The sequence below is a fragment of the Mustela nigripes genome, chromosome 12 (genome assembly GCF_022355385.1).
Source record: "Mustela nigripes isolate SB6536 chromosome 12, MUSNIG.SB6536, whole genome shotgun sequence".
Lineage (NCBI taxonomy): Eukaryota > Metazoa > Chordata > Mammalia > Carnivora > Mustelidae > Mustela > Mustela nigripes.
Genome location: NC_081568.1, coordinates 76969459 through 76989656, shown reverse-complemented (window position 1 = coordinate 76989656; position 20198 = coordinate 76969459). Strand labels below are relative to the sequence as shown.

The 20198-nt window shown below is 44.5% G+C and overlaps 1 protein-coding gene across 3 annotated transcripts in view; it reads left to right on the top strand.

Moving 5' to 3' along the window:
* Positions 1-10517: 10517 nt before the first annotated feature.
* The window catches only part of NRG2 (neuregulin 2), a 173629-nt gene continuing 163948 nt past the window's right edge, over positions 10518-20198 (top strand). For all 3 annotated transcript variants that reach the window (XM_059417719.1, XM_059417717.1, XM_059417718.1), the window contains exon 1: positions 10518-11641. In XM_059417719.1, coding sequence (XP_059273702.1) covers positions 10885-11641 — 757 coding nt within the window. In that variant the 5' untranslated portion in view covers positions 10518-10884. The remainder of the gene's footprint in view (positions 11642-20198) is intronic.

Below are 20198 nucleotides of genomic sequence, written 5' to 3'. Positions count from 1 at the left end.
TCCAGATGATACTTCTGCTGTGATCTATTTTTGGGAGCTTCTGGATTTGAATCTAAAAGTGATCTCTGGAAAAGAGATAATAATTTGGACTCATATAGCACTTTTCATATAAAGGTCTCCAAGCACTTTACAAAGAAATAAGTATTATTATCCCAGATGGAAGAACTCAGACAGAGGGATTGCTGCCCTTTTCATCAAATTGGACAGTGGAAACCCTTGGACTCCTGACATAGCCCCCAGGTAGAAATGATTGAATCACACCCTCTCTTCATTGGGAACTGGGCCTATCCATGATGTGACTTCCTATAAATTCATACATGCACAAATACATAGATATATACATACATATATAAAGTAGAACATCAGGCTCTACTCTTAAGAATCTTAGCATATGTTTGAAAAATCTGAAAATGGGTAGTTTTAAAACTGCTGAGTCAGGGGTAAAGTCTACCTACTTAAAATAAGAAAAGTGGTCAGTCTAGGTGGACTAATAATAGCTAACATGAGCCAGGCAATATTTTAAGTAGGCTACACATATTATTATATTTAAGACTCAAACAGTTGTAATGAGGTAGAACCTATTATCACTCTACCTATTTCATTTTACAGTTGAGGCAACTGAGACACAGAGAAATGAAGTAATTTGGTCAAAATGTCAGTTTAGCAAGTGGCAGAGCTGGAATTCTGACCTGGGCCCATCGTCCACATGCTTGGCTGGGAACTCTATGCTGGGTACTGTAAAGCATGTTGCATGAATTGTCTCACTGAATCCTCACCAAACCCCTAAAAGGTAGATACACCGTTGTCCCAGTACCACTGGGTGAATGAAACCAAGGCTGTAAAAGGTGAAGCGACCTGCTCAAGCTCTTCTAGAAGGAGCAGAGCCAGGATTTTGAACCATGGTTGGAACAGCACCAGGCAAGGAGTTGGGCTGTTCATTCTGTCTCTGTCACTAACTAGGCTGTGTGACCTTGAGCAAATCAAATCATCTCTATGGCCTCTGTCTACTCTGTGAAAGGAAGACGTCGGACCACATTGACGCCAAAGTCCTTTCCAGTGCTAATACTCTCAGTTTCTCAATATCTGTTTTCTACTTAGTCCCTTGTTTGAAAATCCTTGGAGGAAAAGAAATTAACCACACAGAACCTGGGAGTGACTCTGGGAGCCAAATTTAGAAAACAGATCTCAAAAAGAGAAAAAAAGTTTACAGAAATGTATTAAGAAAACGAGACTGTCCTGTCGTGTTGAGCTTGACTGGTGAGACTCGGTGACTACACCAAGGTTGTACATGTCTCCTTGATGAGCCAATTCTTCTGGTCATAGTGACTCGTGTGACCTGGTCCATTGGCCATTTCTGGCCACTGAATTGACTGAAGCTGGAAGGAGCCCATCTTGTGTAGGAGGGATCTGGAAGAAGAAGCCGAGCTTTTCATGTGGGTGTTCTATCTTGAATTCAGAATGTCTATACCATTCTGTCTACTTCTGTTTTTATTCTCAGTGATTATTATATAGTGACACAGCCTACTGCTACCATGAACCAGTTTTTTCACAATCTGGTGGGGAGCCATGCTGTAGTCAACAGGTCTGGTTTTCTGTTTCTCTGTGTTATTCTGTTCAAAAGTGTGAGCTTGACCCAGAGGAAACGTATTTATTATCTTAAAGACATAGCTATACTCCCATGTTCATTGCAGTGTTGTTCACAATAGCCATGGTATAGAAACAATCCAAATGTCCATCAGTGAACAAATGGATAAAGATGGGCTATATCTCACCCCACAAAATTATTATTATTCAGCCTTTAAAAAGAAGAAGATGCTGCCATTTGCAACACCATGGGTGAACCTGGAGGGCATTACACTAGGTAAAACAAGCCCGACAAAGACAAAAACTGCATGGTGTCCTTTACGTGTGGAATCTTAAAACAAAACAAACCAAGTCAAAATAAAACAATGAAATAAAATGAAATTCAAGTCTGACTCAGAAACAGAATAGAATGGTGGCTGCCCAGAGCTGGGAAGTGGGGGAAGAGGGAGAGAGATTGGTAAATGGGTACAAACTTTCAGTTATAAAATGAATAAACTCTTAGGATCTAATGTATACACGGCAACTGTAGTTGATCATACTGTATTGTATAATTACAATGTGTTAATAGAATGAAACTTAAATATTCTTACCCCCCCTCCAAAATGGAAATATATGAGGTGGTGGATGTGTCAGTTAACTTGATTATAGGTATCCTTTTATAATGTATATGCGTATCAAACTATTGCCTTGTACACTTAAAATATCTTACAGTTTGGGGGAAGAGCAAGACGGTGGAGGAGGAGGAGACCTAAATATCATCAGGTCCCAGGAATTAAGCTAGATCATTATCAAACCATTCTGAACACCTACAAACGCAACAGGAGAGAGAAAAGAAGAAAAGCAGCAATTCTAGGAATAGAAAATCGACCCCTTTCCAGAAGGTAGGACATGCAGAGAAGTGAAGCCAAGGCGATGGGAAGATAGACTACAGTGGAGGGTGGGGGATGGGGAGGCGCTGGCTCCCGGCAAGTGGTGGAGCAGCTGAGCACAAAAGGGCAACTTTTAGAAGTGGGCTTCACTGAGGGGTGTGGCTCCAGAGGCTAAGGACGGGGAGGAGGTGGAGCCCTCGCGGGAACAGTATGGTCTCAGGACCCGTGGGGTCACAAAAAAACTGGGGGTGCCTAGGTGTGACAGAGATCCCAGGTATCAGAGCGGTGAAGCTGGCTGTAGAGATGGAGCTGAGAAGTGGACTTTCAGCTCAGGGTTACCTTAAACCATGATCTGGGGCACAGTTGGGCCATTGCTCTTCAAAAAGAAGAATCTTGGGAGACTCACTTTCCTCCTCAAGGACCGGGACCGTGCTGAGCAATCTGCTGGGTTTGGAGACTCCAAACGGGACTGTGTGCCAGAGACAGAAACGCTCGGTCACAGGCTAGGTGAGCTTGGAGCTTGGCCAGAGCCCAGAAAGACAGGAGTGATTGAGCGCTTTTCTCCAAGGGTGCACTGAGCAATGGGGCCCTGAGCTCTTGGCTCTTCTGGGTGGGAGATTGGGAGGCCGCCATTTTCATTCCTGTCCTCCAGAGCTCTGTGGAAAGTGATCAGGGAACAAAATCTCCCAAGAGCGAACCCAAGCAGGTTACTTAGCCTGGCCCCTGGCAAGGGTGATGCAATTCCACCTCGGGCAAAGACATTTGAGAATCACTGCAATAGGCTCCTCCCACAGATCAGGAAGAACATCCAGCCAAGACCGAGTTCACTGATCAATGAGAACCGCAGAACTTCAGAGCAAGGGGAAAGCAACACATAGAATTCATGACTTTTCCCCCATGATCCTTTAGTCTTTCAAAGTTAATTTTTTTTAAAGATTTTATTTATTTATTTGACAGAGAGAGATCACAAGTCGATGGAGAGGCAGGCAGAGAGAGAGAGAGAGGGAACCAGGCTCCCTGCTGAGCAGAGAGCCCGATGTGGGACTCGATCCCAGGACCCCGAGATCATGACCTGAGCCGAAGGCAGCGGCTTGACCCACTGAGCCACCCAGGCGCCCCTCAAAGTTAAATTTTTTTAATTTTATTTTTTTCTTATTCTATTTTAAAATTTTTTCCTCTTTCCTATTTTTAACATTTTTAAACTATTTTATTTTATCAATACCTTTTAAGAATCTTTTTAAATTTTCATTGTTATACTCATATTCTATCCCTTCATTGTATTTAACCTTATTTTCTATATACATATAGTTTTTTTTTTCTTTAAAATTTTGACACACAGGGGCACCTGGCTGGCTCAGTGGGTTCAAGCTCCTGCCTTCAGCTCAGGTCATGATCTCAGGGTCCTGGGATTGAGACCTGCATTGTGGAGGGGTTCTCTGCTCAGCGGGGGGCCTGCTACCCTTCCTCTCTCTTTCCCTGCTTCTCTGCCTACTTGTGATCTCTGTCAAATAAATAAATAAAATCTTTAAAAAATTTTTTTGGGATACAATTTCTTCTAATAGATCAAAATATACCCTAAATCTAGCACATCCCTTTGTTCTAGTTTCCAGCCTGATCACAGTCTTTCCTCTTTTTTTCTTTTTCCTTTTTCAACCAACTCCTTATCAATTCCTTTTTTAGAATCTTTTAAAATTTTCATCCTTACAGTCATATTCCATCCCTTCATTGTGTTTACATGAATAGAGGAATGTTGAAAAAGAAAACCAAAGTCAGCAGCATCACAATTCCAGACTTCAAGCTCTATTACAAAGCTGCAATTATCAAGACTACAGTATGGTACTGGCACAAAAACAGACACATAGATCAATGGAACATAAGAGAGAGTTCAGAAATGGACCCTCAACTCTATGGTCAACTCATCTTCAACAAAGCAGGAAAGAATGTCCAATGGAGAAAAGACAGTCTCTTCAACAAATGGTGTTGGGAGAATTGGACAGCCACATGCAGAAGGATGAAACTGGGCCATTTCCTTACACCACACACAAAAATAGACTCAAAATGGATGAAAGATCTCAATGTGAGACAGGAATCCATCAAATTCCTTGAGGAGAATGTAGGAAGCAACCTCTTTTACCTCAGCTGCAGCAAATTATTCCTAGAAATATCGCCAAAAGCAAGGGAAGCAAGGACAAAAATGAACTGTTGTGACTTCATCAAGATAAAAACTTTTGCACTGCAAAGGAAGCTGTCAACAAAACCAAAAGACAACTGACAGAATGGGAGAAGATATTTGCAAATAACAGATAAAGGGATGGTATCCAAAATTTATAAACAACTTATCAAACTCAACACCCAAAGAACAAAAATCCAACCAAGAAATGGGCAGAAGACATGAACAGACATTTCTGCAAAGAAGACATACAAAAGGCCAACAGACACATAAAAAGTGCTCCACATAACTTGGCATCAGGGAAATACAAATCAAAACCACAGTGATATACCACCTCATACCAGTGAGATACCACCTCACACACATCAGAATGGCTAAAATTAACAAGTCAGGAAACAACAGGTGTTGGCGAGGATGCAGAGAAAGGGGAACCCTCCTGCACTGTTGGTGGGAATGCAGGCTAGTGAAGCCACTCTGGAAAACAGTATGGAGGTTCCTCAAAAAGTTGAAAATAGGGCATCTGGGTGGCTCAGTGGGTTAAAGCCTCTGCCTTCGGCTCAGTCATGATCCCAGGGTCCTGGGATCAAGGCCCGCATCGGGCTCTCTGCTCGGCTGGGAGCCTGCTTCCTCCTCTCTCTCTGCCTGCTTCTCTGCCTACTTGTGATCTCTGTCTGTTAAATAAATAAATAAAAATCTTTAAAAAAAAAAGTTGAAAATAGAGCTACCCTATGACCCAGCAATTGCACTACTGGGTATTTACCCTAAAGATACAAATGTAGTAACCCAAATGTTTACAGCAGCAATGTCCACAATAGCCAAACTATGGAAAGAACCTAGATGCCCATCAGCAGATGAATGGATAAAGAAGATGTGGTATTATATATACAATGGAATACTATGCAACCATCAAAAGACATGAAATGTTGCCATTTACGGCGATGTGAATGGAACTAGAGGGTATTATGCTGAACGAAATAAGTCAATCAGAGAAAGACAATTATCATATGATCTCCATGATATGAGGAAGTTGAGAGGCAACGTGGGGGGTTTGGGGGCTAGGGAAGGAAAAAAATGAAACAAGATGGGATTGGGAGGGAGACAAACCATAATAGACTCTTAATCTCACAAAACAAACTGAGGGTTGCTGAGGTGATGGGGGTGGGGAGGGATAGGGTGTCTGGGTTATGAACATTGGGAAGGGTATGTGCTATGGGGAGTACTGTGAATTGTGTAAGTCTGATGATTAAAGGACCTGTATCCCTGGGGCAAATAATACATTATGTGTTTATAAATAAATAAATATGTAAATATCTTACAGTTTTGTCAATTATACCTCCCTAAAGCTGAGAAAATAAAGATAAATGAAAGAGAGGGAAAAACAAACAAACCAAAAAAAACCTTCCAAATGTGTGAACTTGAATTTGTGATAAACCTTGGCCCAGCCCTTGGCTTTGTGATCTTAGGAAAGTCACTTAAATTCTCTCAGTGTTTCAATTTTCCTCATCTTTTTGCAAAGTGATGCTTACACCCCTTGGTCTCCAGTGGCATAAATTTCAAATAGTCTGCCACTGGTGGAAGTGGTTGGGAGAGATTAGAGCCATCTCAGGTGACCACGTGGTGAGGGAGAGGGCTGGTGTGGTGGCGCACACAAAGCAGGTGTTTTGGCCATGGACAAGCCTGCATGGCAATCCCAACTTTGCCTGTCATTTGGGTGAGTTATTAAATCTCCAGAAGTCTCTCCAATTTGTAAAATGCAACATTGTTGAGATACAGATATATAAACATAAGCTCCTGACAGACAGTAGACCATTAATAATGGTGGCTATCATTATTTTTATCAATTTCTGAATCACAATGCATAGTTAGCAGGTTCAGAATATGAAGGTTTATTTTCTAAAACATGCCTATTCATTCACTTTGATCCCTAGGGAAGAGCCAATACAGAATTGGGTTATCCAGCTAGGAAATTAAGTCCCATGTTTCTCTATACTGAATGTTTGGGGCTAATTCCAGAAGCTTATTCTCATACACATCACACCTTGAGAACAGCTGGACAGGTACTTCTCTTCCCCTCAGAAGCCTCTGCATTAAGTTCCCACTCCTGTGACCACAGGAATTCTGGTAGTCTGTTGGGATCTCAAAATTTACCCATTCTAAAGAGGGTAAAATTATCATGCACTAATTCCCAATGCTTTTTAGCATGAGAATCTCATTTAAAAAAAAATATTTTATTTATTATTTTATTTATTTGACAGAAAGAGGTAACACAAGCAGGGGAGTGGGAGAGGGAGAAGCAGGCTTCCTGCTGAGCAGGGAGCCCGATGTGGGGCTCAATCCCAGGACCCCAGGATCATGACCTGAGCAGAAGTCAGACGCTCAATGACTGAGCTACACAGGCACCCAGAGAATTTCATTTTAAGGTAAAAATAATTTAAAGGAATCCCAAAAAGTAACAGTTCTATTTTAAGTAGCTTTTGATTGAGAACATACTTGATAAAAATTTAGTGAGAAGTTAGAGGATCCTCCCAAACGTTTTTTTTGAGTAGGTAGTATAAGAACCTGATGGAAAATGCAGAAGGTACTAAAGGGAATAGTCCTTGCACTCCACGCCTCGGTCACTCAGTGTCCTTCCCAGAGCCAAGTGTTGTTGAAACACTGTGTCTGCTGTGTCCTTTCAAAGGTCATCTATGCTTTACAAATACTTACATATTTATCACTTAAAAAAAGACAAAAATAATAGATCTTTCCACTGTTCTTCATACTTAACAATGTCTTGTTATACTTTAAACAGGGTACGTGAAAAAAAGAGAGAAGAATGTGCATTTTTATTCATCACAGTGGCATCTGCTATTGAAAAGTTAGATTGCATTTATTAATATACAGAAAGTCCAAGCGTACATCAATTACAGAGCACCTAGAGATTCTCAGCTCTAAGTTTGGAAACCAGTAGTATAAGAAAGTTATCGATAATATTCAACATTAATTTTGGCCCCTACTTTGCATCAGGCATTGTTCTCAGCATTTTATACTTGTTATCTCACATAATCCACATCCTTCAAATCCTTCTCTTTCAGCTTAAATGTTATCTCCTTAGAGAAGCTTTCTATGATCCAAGGATACCTTCCCTCTTCCCTTTCCATTATTCCTTATCATTTCATCCTGTTTATTTTCTTCAGGAGATGAACCACTCTATGTAATTAGTTACCTATCTATCTGCTTGTTTACTGTTGTCTTCCCGTCAGTATGTGTTTTACAAGCAAGGACAGAATCAGCTTGGCTCCTTGCACTATATCCAGTAGCCGGTACCATGTCTCAGAGGAGCCATTCATTGGATATTTATTAAATACATCATGAGCAAAAACCAACTTGACGGGGCACCTGGGTGGCTCAGTGGGTTAAGCCTCTGCCTTCGGCTCAGGTCATGCGAGCCCCGCATCAGGCTCTCTGCTCAGTGGGGAGCCTGCTTTTCCCCTTTCTCTCTGCCTCCTTCTCTTTCTATAAATAAATAAAATCTTAAAAAAAAAAAACCAACTTGATGAAGTAGACCTTATTATTATTTCTGTTATACAAATAAAGAAACCAAGGCCCAGAGAGAAAAACAAGCTCATTCCAAAGTTAGTAAATGACAAAATTGGTTTGAAACCCAGCTCTACTTGACCCCAGAGCCCAAGCTCTTTACCACCATTCTGTTGTCAGAAATGGAAGACTGAGTACAGTCCTGGCTGTGTGTGATCTTAAATAAGTCACTTTTCCTCCCTTGGACTGTTTGCTCCCCTGGTAAAGGAGAGGGTGAAATTAGCAGTATTCCTCACAGAGGTGTTCTGTGATGTAGGAGATTGTGATCCATGAAAATGTAAAGGGGGACATTGAAGGGACTAAGAAGATTGGCCAGATACCTGTAAGAGAGATAGATGACTTTTGATTCTTTTCTTCCTTCCCTCCTTTCCTCAAGGAAGATTTGCTGATCTCTATTCTATGGCAGGCACTGTGTCAGACATCCCTTTGGATAGGGCTCCAAAGACTAATAGGACATGGTCCCTGCTGTTAGGGGACCTGGCCTGATGGGTCTAATGCAGACCCACTAACAGCTGCTTTTAGTGTAGGTCAGTGCCATAATAGTAACATGTATGAGGCACGTGGTTACACGGAAGAGGAAGGGATTAATTCCATCATGTCATATGTACAGTGCTCAGAATGGAACTGGATGTAAGGAAGGGAGGGATGAGGTGTAATGCTGAGCTGGGCCTTGGGGGTAGGAATAGTCTTCCAGATGGACAAGACTAAGGTGAGGCTTCTGGACCCAGGAGACATTACAGGCAGAAACACAGGCACATTGTCCTGGATTCCTAGGGTAGGGGGTTGGCTCCCACGGTGCAGAGCTGGTTAGGTAGGTAGGGGGAGCCCAGACTCTTCAGCCTGGAATTGACTCCTGAGAGCAGAGACATGGCCAACTCATATTTACATTTTATTTTTAGCAGGATGACTCGGACTGTGGTAGGACAGGAGGAGGCTGATGAGGCCAATAGTGGGGAAACTGGTTAGGACGTTTTGCAGTGGTTCAGGTGAGAGATGATGAGCACTTGGAACCTAAGTCATTCACAGCAGGGTGGGAGAGGAGCTAGATACATCGGAGATTTTTTTTTTTTTTTAAAGGCAGAACAGAAGGACTTGCTGATTGATTGGATGAGGGAGAATAAGAGGAGACTAAGGGACTTATTGGAATGGATCAGGTGGCCAAATACAAAACATGGCCATGAACAATTATAGCAAATTTGGAGTGGTGTGGGAGAAATAATGCTGTTGGCTTTGGATATATTAAGATTGAGGTGGCTCTTAGATAGCCAGCAGAAAAGGTATAGCTGTGTCCTTCCTTACAGAATAGCCGTCCAAGCCTGAGCCAGACAACCCTGGGCCCATTTCCTGCTGGGCCCAGGCAGGGATAAAATTCTCCAAGACCTGAGGAGAATTCCTGAGCTCCACATCCTTCAAGGATATAAGCTGGAAATTGAAAACTCCCTAGATCCTTATTGATAGGAGGAGAACAGATTGTGGATTTGCTCTTTAAAATCGGAGGTTGGGGACGCCTGGGTGGCTCAGTTGGTTAAGCAGCTGCTTTCGGCTCAGGTCATGATCCCAGCGTCCTGGGATCGAGTCCCACATCGGGCTCCTTGCTCGGCGGGGAGCCTGCTTCTCCCTCTGCCTCTGCCTGCCATTCTGTCTGCCTGTGCTTGTTCTCTCCCTCTCTCTCTCTCTGATAAATAAATAAAATCTTTAAAAAAAAATAAAATAAAATCGGAGGTTGGCTCCAGTGGATCGAACTCTCCTGTCCCTCGCAAGGACCAGACTTTAAAACAAAGGAAACCATTTCTTCTGGAGCAGCCTCTGACCCTGATAGACTCTGGCTCTTGAGTTGGTTCCCAAGACACCCCCACTTGCTTTAGGGAACAGCTTTTCTAAAGAAGGTGAGGTTGTATGGCGTGTCGCCTGTCCAGCCTGGCCACTGCTGAAAGCCCAGAGTCTTGGGCACTGGACCCTCGCCCAGCCTCAATGGGCGTCCTCAATGCTGAGAAAAGACTTCACGTAGCCCTAACTCTTTCCAAAATGACGCGTCTGGAACCCTTCTCCACCTCAACTCGGATCCCTAGAGCTCACTAGGCGGTGGCCCGGCCTCTAAGGTCCTCCCGGGGAAGGGGATAACCTAGGAGGGGGAAGGCTGGCCCGCCACACCGAGCGTGGTATTCTCCTGGCTGCTCCAGCCCCTGGCCAAAGGCAGGGGCACGCCCTGTGTCCCACTCCCACGTTCATAGGACGGCGCCAGGATCCCTTTTCTCTACTCCGCCCTCTCCTCCCGCACTGTCCCACTGTCCTGCCCATAAATCGCAAGAGCAAAGGTAGCACGATTCCTGCGGGCCGCGACACCGGGCGCTAAACAGTGCAGTCCCGAGCTTCCCCTGCAGAAGCCGCGCTCCTCACTTGGTCCGGGGGTAGAGGGGGCGCGAGAGAGCAAGTGGGCGGGCGTCCTATTCTCCGCATCCTCCTCCAGGTCCTGGCGCGCAGGGTGGGAGCGCCGTGCCGCTCCGCGCTGCGCATCGCGGCGGGCTAGCCGCCTGCCCCCTGCTCTAGCTGGGCCGCCTCCCCCGGCTGCCGGTGGAGGGCTACGAGGCGCTAACGTTACGCTGTTTCCGGTTTTCAAGCGGGCTCTGTTTCCCCTCCCAAGGCGGCGGCGGCGGAGCGGCGGAGCCCCCCAAATGGCCTGGCCAGATGCGGCAGGTTTGCTGCTCAGCGCTGCCGCCGCCGCCACTGGAGAAGGCTCGGTGCAGCAGCAACAGCGACAGCAGCAGCAGCAGCGGCAGCAGCAGCAGCAGCAGCAGCGAGAGGAGCAGCAGCAGCAGCAGCAGCAGCGAGAGCAGCAGCAGGAGCAGCAGCAGCAGCAACAGCAGCAGCAGCGAGAGCAGCAGCAGGAGCAGCAGCAGCAGCAGCATCTCCTCCCGTCCCGCTGCGCCCCCAGAGCCGCGGCCGCCGCAACAGCCGCAGCCCCGCAGCCCCGCAACCCGGAGAGCCGCCGCCCGCTCTCGAGCCGCAGCCGCCGGCGGCATGAGGCGCGACCCGGCCCCCGGCTTCTCCATGCTGCTCTTCGGTGTGTCGCTCGCCTGCTACTCGCCTAGCCTCAAGTCGGTGCAGGACCAGGCGTACAAGGCACCCGTGGTGGTGGAGGGCAAGGTACAGGGGCTGGCCCCGGCCAGCGGCTCCAGCTCCAACAGCACCCGCGAGCCACCCAGCTCGAGTCGGGTGGCGCTGGTGAAGGTGTTGGACAAGTGGCCGCTCCGGAGTGGGGGGCTGCAGCGCGAGCAGGTGATCAGCGTGGGCTCCTGTGCGCCGCTCGAAAGGAACCAGCGCTACATCTTTTTCCTGGAGCCCACTGAGCAGCCCTTAGTCTTTAAGACGGCCTTTGCCCCTATCGACACCAACGGCAAAAACCTCAAGAAAGAGGTGGGCAAGATCCTGTGCACTGACTGCGGTGAGTCGCCCCCTCCCTCTGCTGGAGAAAGGGGGGAGGGGCGAGGTGGTGGAGAATGGGGGTGGGGCAGGGAGGTGCTGCAGGTGCCCAGGCCTGGCAGCGCCCGGCTGCTGGGGTGGGGGGTGGGGCCGCCCCTGGGCAGGGCACCTGGCGCGGATGGGTGAGGGGGTGGGGGTTGGGGAGAAGGAGGATCAGGCTCAAAGTGTGCCAGGGGTGGGGGGCGGGGGAAGGCGCTGGCCTGTGCCAGCAGCGATCTGCGGCTGATGTATGGCATGTAGAGCTGGAAAGCTGCCATCATAGCCCAGTAGCGGCAGGAAAAACGGCGAAGTCCGGGTGGTGCCGGCCCGAGGCTCGGTGAGTCAGGAGTGACCCTCGGAGGCCTTGCCCGCTCGCTCCCATGGGCCTACCTCGCTCCGGCTGGCCAGGGTCTGCAGGAGCAGCTGGGCAGACTCCCAGGTCGTGAAGGCCTCCGCTTACAAGTTCTCCTAGGGAATGACGGCCCCCGCCCCCTCCTTCCTCTCCCGGGCTCCGGTTCTGCTCATCCCCACCGCTGGCGCAGGCAGAGTTGGACTTTTTCTGCTACTGTTTTCCGTCCTCCATGTGGCTCGGGGTGTTTTTTTCCTTCGTGATTGCCTGTCTTTGCTAAGCGGTTAGCCCAGTCTTCTCTTACCTTCCAGGACCGGGGAGCGGACACCTCTTTTGGCCGTTTCTGGGAGATTTGACTAGGTCTGTTGATAGGGATGACAATGAAATAGAGTAACTTAACTTCTGCTGAATGCCGTAAGCTCAAGCTCTGACATCTTACTGGCAGGATGTGTGGACTGCATCTGCCGTCTTCATGATGTTGGGGCTGCAATGGATTGCAGGAGCTCAGAAACAACACTGAAGTGTGTAGATCTCTGTAGCCGAGAGTGGAGGTCTCCCATGTTCAAAGTCAAAGAAGTATCTGTTTAAGAGCTTTTGTTTCTCCTCCCTGAACGCACTTACCTCTCAGTGAGATATTTCAAACCAAATCGCCCCCATACTGGAGTATTTGGTGCTGGCTGGTCTTGGGCTTATTTCTGTTGGGGCTTCCTTTTGTCCCGACTCAGGCTAAATTGGGTGCTTGCTGTGTGACTCTGGACTGTGTAATCATTGAATTATGACAGATATCCTGGAGGTCATCGAAGTTGGCATGTTTACCAGGTTACCAATTGGTTCTAGATAGGCTTTGGGAAACAAAGAATGTGGAACAGCTCATGGGAAGTTTTGCTGCCCTCACCTTTTTAGATCAATGCCTTTTTGCGTTTTGGAAGCCTTCCTCCTCTCTCCCCCTCCCCCACCCCTGTCCTTCAAGAGACAAAATTTTAATTTAGTAGTAGTGGTTGTGTATCCAGGCATTATGTTAAACTGTGGCCACTTTAATCAGAAGAATCTTGAAGTATCTTAATGAGGAGGGAGAAACTTGGGTGGTAAGAGTGATTTCTCTCTCTGACATTGTTCTGAGGAATACTTTTGACTGCTCCTTCATGTTGGTTTTATGCTCTTCCCTGTTTTATGATGACAAGTCGAGAGCAGTTAAGAATTTCTGATTTTTTATTCTGTTAAGTATTTTATTTGAGATCCCATAGGGAGCTGTGGAACTGTATTGTGCAGCGGGAAATAGATAGTAAAAACATTTATTGAACCTTGTCCAAGGACAGCTTCAATTTTGGTTCTCGGTGAGTTGCTCTGGCGTATGCACAGTGCACATCACTACATTATCCCTGGTCTGGTCCACTGAGACCCAGTGGTCGTTGTCAGATAATCCCCTGTCTTCCTCCACCTACTTTCCCCCTTCCCTCCTTTGCAATTATACCTCATTTGTCTTGGTGAGAGTTGAGGAGTTGAAGAGTTGAATGTGGAGATCATGAGAGATGTGGGGGTCAGAGATATTTTCTACTTTCAGGTTATGATCACCTCATTTGATGGAAGTGGCATGTGTGGGTCTAGTTCTCAGAAAGTGCCCAAAGAGATCCCTTCTGAAGAGAAGGCCATCCCACACTGTAAATTGTCAAGAGACCGAAACAAGCATGGAAGTAAACACTTCAGAATGCAAACAATTTGACTTTGAGTTGATAGTACCTAAGTCGGTGTCAGTTTGTGGAGGGGGGAGCTTTATATAAGGGGATTCGAAATTAAAGGACATATTTGTGAGAGGAAATTTGTGGAACTGAGAATTATATGCCAGAAGAGCGTAAACTGCATTTTCTTATTTTCTACCATGGGGTTAAGGAAAACATGCCCTGGTGATGGTATATTAAATAAGGAAACAAAATCATCCTAACTAACCACAACACCTTCCTTGTGCTCAGCAGGAAATAACTAACAAATTCATTTTCTGTTTTCTATCTCTAAAGAAAGCCCTCTGGGCCACAGGGTCATTGGGAACATTTTCTCCTTGGAGCCGATTTGCCCATTGCAAAATAGGGAAACTGGCACTCAGAAACTGTCATCATGCCCGTTATATTGAGCAACTGTGGTTGAATTGTTACTTTGTTTAGCCAGTTTTAGCTCTGAAAGTGTCTGGATTCAGAGAGCTGTGTTTCCTGGGGAGATCATCTAGAAAGGTGTGTTAGCGTGGGTTAGGACTTTGGGACAATGTATCCTATGGAGGGATATTGAGTTTAAAAGTTAGCACATGTCTCAGTAGCATCAATGAGGGGTCATGCTAGACCCTTTGTAGAAGGTCCTCAGGAATAGCTAATTTCACTGCTACTGTGTAATATTGATTTGAAGCCTGTGAAGTCTGGCTGGGATAACAATATCTGTCAGAGGGGTATTTTTATAGATCTTATGTGTATCATTCATCCAAAATTACTACCTCTGGTGGTAAAGAGTTGAGTAAAATCTTTGCATTTCTAAAAAGCTTGCATACAGGGAGGTGTTTTCTGTGCCTTTTGTGGAGAGGAAAAAGAGGAAAAAGAGAAAGCAGTCTTCAGGATTAGCAACTCTGTATAATGCTATAAAAGCATCCTGTTCTGCAACCAGTCCTGCATTTTTAATGATGGTTGCACATATTTTGGTATAATCACACCCTATCTTGTTGCTTTCCTATATATATGGTTTTAAGCTGTTTCCTTGTTGCATAGACACAGCAGATAGCTTAAGGAAAAAAAAAAGATCATTCTTCATTTGGGACTTTCTGATTTACAGTTTTCTTCCATGTATAGTGTTCTTTGTTGCTAAAGATGGAAAAGGTGTATTGCCCTGGGGCGGGGTGGGGTGGGGTGGTGATGGTGGTGGTGGTGGTGGCATTACATCCTTTAGGATAGTTTTATTTAATTGGACAACCAGAATCACATATTAGAGGAAGGTGGTTCACAAAAGTCAGCATAGCAAAAGCGACTGCATATTTTTAAAATGCTGTTTATTTAAAGAATCTTTTCTTCCCCAGCCAGCTGGAAACCCAGCTGTGCTGCAGCTTAAAGATGGGAAAGTGAAACTAGTCTAGAAGCTGACCATTCCTAGCTGTGAGGACGAGGCTTGGCCATAGATTTAGGGGTAGAATGACCATGATAATATCATTAGTTCTCTCTGTGCCTCCTTTCCTCAGCGGATTTCAATTCTTGGGGGCAGAAACCATATCTTATCTTTGAGGTCTTTACCTACCTCTCCAGCCCCCCCCCCCCCATGTTGGTACTGTGTCTGATATGTACAGGGACTCTCAAATGTCTTTTGAAAGGATGAAGTCAAGTGAAGTTAAAAAAGCAAGCCTCCCGATTAATACTAAAACAATCTTAACTCTCGGATCTGTGACACCAAGTCTTAGTTCTGAAAAGCTGAGTTTGATGATAGCCTTTACCTGTCGCTATGGGAACCTTTTTTCCAAAGGAGTCATTATCAACTAGAGTACTTAACCACAATGTGCTTAATCATTGTGCTGATTAGTGTTAATGGGATTTGAGCCACAGAGACTAAAGGTCTTGCTGGAGAGGACCCTCTTTTTTTTTTTTTTTTTTTTTTTTTGAGAGTAGACACTCTACTCACCCTCAAAACAAAAATAAAAATAAAACAACTCTCCATTTGAATTAACAAATATTTTGGGAGCTAGAAAGGATGGTATATTAACTAACTAGGCAACTAACTTCTTGGTCCCAATCCTCTTTTCCATTTTTCATCATCTAGGACATTTTCATTCTATTTCCTAATAGCAAATGCACTGTTAGGTTTGGTTTTTTTTTTCCCTTTCTAAAATTGTATTTACTTTTCTGAATGTGTAATATATTTATATGCCTCAATCTAGAAAGTGCATATGAATATACGGTCAAAAGTCTCCCTCGCACTCCTGTCCTCAGCTACCTAATCTGTAAGGCAATTGAAAAATAACATATTCTTGAAATGTGTATTTCTCTAAAAGCAAAATGTTTGTCAAAGTAGTCTTAGGTTTTTCTCTTAACAGACGGAGAGTGTTCATTTTGCCATTAAGTCAATTATATGGTAAATTCTTCCCAAGCAATATATATATATATATACATACATATATGTATAGGCATGTACATATATATGTATCTATCTATACATAAGTATATATTTGACTTAACCCAAGATCTTAATCACTACCCTACCTCACAAATATAACCCTAGGCTCAAGAATGAAAATACCAAGGTGTTTTTCAGATACTTTGCCATTAAGAAGTTTTGTGTGACAGTAAATTTTGGGAGGAGTCTTCACTGGGATGCCCAAAAGAGAGATGCAATGATTTGTCTCTGAGCTTAGGGCAGCCCCTCTGCCCGTACCACGATTCTTACTGTTTCACTCTCTCAATAACCTCACAGCAGAATCCACGAGGAAAATCACATGCTTCCATATGTGCAAAGAGAAAACCCCACAGTGCGTGATTGCTTTGATTTTCATTTAGAAGGCAAACCCAAAGACTTTAGTTGGTGATGAAGAGTTTGATTTTGACTGTATTCCCATAGGCTGGTACAATTCTAGGGGGAATTATCCACTTGAATCTTGCTTTGAAGTACGTTTAAGGTAACGGATTTGAATGCAGTGTTAAAATTTCAGAGTGTCAGGGAATTGCCACTTGAATACTGAGGGGAAAAAAAGGCAACAGTGGAAAGTTTAACCCTCTAAATCCTGGTGGCTTAGTGGCATCTGGCAGTTTTGCCCACTGGTTTGGAAAAGGAATGACAATATCGGTGAAGTTTTTCCCTGTGTCATCTTCAACAACTGGTTCTGGGTTCTTTCTTTTGAAGTCCTGACGTGGTGGTGGTATAATTTGAGCCAAAGGTAATAGAAATTTCCCTCCAGATTTTGAGTTTGTATGCATGTGTATGAAATGGGGATTTTTGTCTTACTCATTTCTAGGAATTAACCCTCCTTTCCCACTCACTTACTGGAATTAGTATATAGAAATAAAGTGAGTTTATGAATTTCAAGAGATGATATAGGGAACGCATTAGTAAACTGAGGAAAGTAGGTGAATTGGCTGGTAGAAGTGTTGAATTGTGGTAGGTTTGTGAACATAGATTCTTATTTTTTAAAAGATTTTATTTATTTATTTGACAGAGGGGGAAAAGAGAAAGAGAGAAAAAACAAGCAGGGGGAGGGGTGGAGGGAGAAGGAGGTTCTCTGCTGAGCAGGGAGCCTGGTGTGGGGCTCTATGTGGGATATTGGGATCATGACCTGAGCAGATGCTTAACCAACTGAGCCACCCAGGCGCGCCCCTAGACGCCTTTAAAAACAACAGTGCATGCAGGTGAATCTTGGTGAACTAGAGCTTGGTGGAAGGCTGTAGGAATCGTAGCAAACGTGGAGGCTGATTAAAAGGCGTTAGGAATGACCCGCGAGAGGACATCCTGTACTCAGGCAAAGAGCTGGGAAGCTTCTGCCAATCTGGGGTCAAAAGACAGAGATTCACATTGACAGAGAGCATTTGTTGTTAATCAGCTGTGATATTTTCCGATAATTATGAAATGAGGTTAAGTTAAGGAACCTTCTTTCTCTGGCTAGCTGCGTCTGGCCAAGTGTGGCATATGAGCTCCATTCTGCAGCAACGTTCCCTTCCCGCTCTGTGCTCAGAGTGAGCTCCAGGCAGCCTCTCCAGGGACCTTCTCTGGAACAGAGCCGGTTAGTTCCTCCCTGTGCCTCTGCTCAGGACCTGCTTGTGCTGCGTGCCTCCAGGGCTGAGCTGGATATGGTTAATACTCCATTTACCCTTGTAGATGTTTCCAGAGTGGCAGAGCGCCCTGGAGGTTTCCGTCTTCCACTAGCAACACAGACCCCCAAGATGTGCTTTTTATCCTGCCTTCAGACACAGAATCTTTAATGCTCCTCTTTTGCTCTCACAGATTTCCTGCCTTGTGCTGATGACATTGGCTTCCCCCCTTCTCTTTCCCTTGGTGATCTGTTTATTCAGACTGAGGATCTGTCTTTGTCCTTTAGGCTAGGATGTTTTACTTGGTCTTGATCTTGATATCGGTCCAACTAACAAAAGCCAAACTGGGCTAACATCCCTCCGGACTGAGTGAGAGGAAAAGTCACCACATGGCTGAATACCTGGTCCAGCCCCTGGGAGAGTCAGGACATCATTAATTCGATTACGACGATGATGACTTTTGGTGTCCCTGAAGTCATATTACTAAAAGAGCTTTGCTTCAAATCCATCTTTCAAATGTTTGCTTCCACAAATAATTCAATGTAGGTGCTCTGCTTCAAGAACAAGGTGTTTCGGGTAGTTGTATCAGACATAGTCCCTCTCATCAAACAATTTACAATCTGGAGGTACAAAGGAAGAGTGGCACTTTAATCCAGAATGTGATAACTGCCATGACACACAACCAGCAGGGGACTTTGGGGAGTAGGGGAAGCCTCTCAGAGGAAAAGAATATCATATTTAGAGGATTAGAGGAGAAGTCGTTAGAGATGGGATTCTAATACTCAGAGATAGTTGAGGTAGAGGTGGTTTAGAGATAGAGAGGGATGGAATGATTGATTAAATTGATTGCATGGGGAGAGAGCCACTTTCTCTTCCACAGAGGGGCATACTTAAAGTATACAAAATAACCAGAATGACAGGGAGAACTGGATAAGGAGTCTGGAGAAGAAGATGAGGGTAATATTTTTGACTGTCTCAAATGCTAGGCTGAGGACTTTATTTGTAATTCTGTAAGTAGTAATCGAAGGCTTATGTTAAAAGCAATTCAGTAATGTTTTATAGTTACTGGTGGATGAGTCTTGCACATATTTTGTTAAATTTATCCCAAAGTATTTCATGTTTTCCTGATGCTACCGTAAAGGGTATTTTTGTTTAGTTTTGCTTGCCAGTTATTAATTGTTAGCATATAGAAATATAATTTATGAAACACTGATTTTGTATCCTGTGACCTTAAGACATTTGCTTGTTAGTTCTAGTAACTGTTTTTGGTAGGTGTCTTAGGATTTTTTTCTATGACCAAGTTGTCAGTGAAAAAAAGACAGCTTTCCTTTTCCTGTTTGCCTTTTTTCTTTTTCTTTCCTTATTGCGCTGGCTAGGACTGCCAAGGACAGTGTTGATTAGAGTGGTGAGGACAAACATCCTTGTTCTAGTCATGGTGGAAAGGATTCGGACTTTCACTATTAAGTACAACATTAGCTGAAGGTTTTTCATAGATGCCCTTCCTTAAAAAAATTTAGAGTCTATTTAGTGTGTGTAATGATCAAGAATTTGGGCTCTGCAGCCAAATGCGCCTGGATTTGGAAACCAACCTCTACATTTTCTAGCTGAGTGATGTTGGGCAAATTACTTTCTGAGTCTTAGTTTCCTATAAAATGGGGATAATGATAGAACACTTAATAGGATAGCTGTTCCTATTAAATGAGATAATACATGTAGAATGATTAACATAGGACCCCAATAATAAATGTTTAAAATAGTTAATTATTAACAAAATCTGACTAGACCAATGTGAGCAGGAAGCCTAGTAAGTGAAAATTTTAAGTTCTAGAAGTGGACTGAAGGCAGGCAAGGGGAAATTTTTCACCAACCACTCTATTTTTAACCCATATGTTCCTATTTATCTCCACTTGAGAGCCCCTGGGCTGGGCTGGTGGGGGTGGTGATGCGAAGAGCGTGGGTTATGTGTGTGGATTCAGTGTAGGGAAGTTCATGTGAGTTTAGGGTCTGAATGCTGGTCCTGTGGAAGTCCCAAGTAGGCTACCAATCTTCATGTATTCATGGGTCTCTGTTGGTCAATATTCTGAGAAGCCCACAGATAGATACTGCTGCTCTATCTGTGCACAAATGGGATGACTAAGATCCATACTCCAAGTTTTCTTAGGAGGAGCTGCTCAAAGTCCCTGGAAAATAGCTGGAAATGTCCATCTTTCTTTTTCTTCCTTCCTTCCTTCCTTTTCTTTTCTCTTTCTTTCCTCTCTCTCTCTCTCCCTCTCTCTCTTCTTCCCTCCCTCCTTCCTTCCTTCATCTCTCTCTCTCTCTCTTTTTTTTTTTCCCAAAAGAAAGCAGGTCCCTGGTTCATCCTGCTTTGATTTGGAGGTTTCCAACTCTGGGGATAGGTTCACACTGCATCATTCATATTCTTTCTTTGTTTC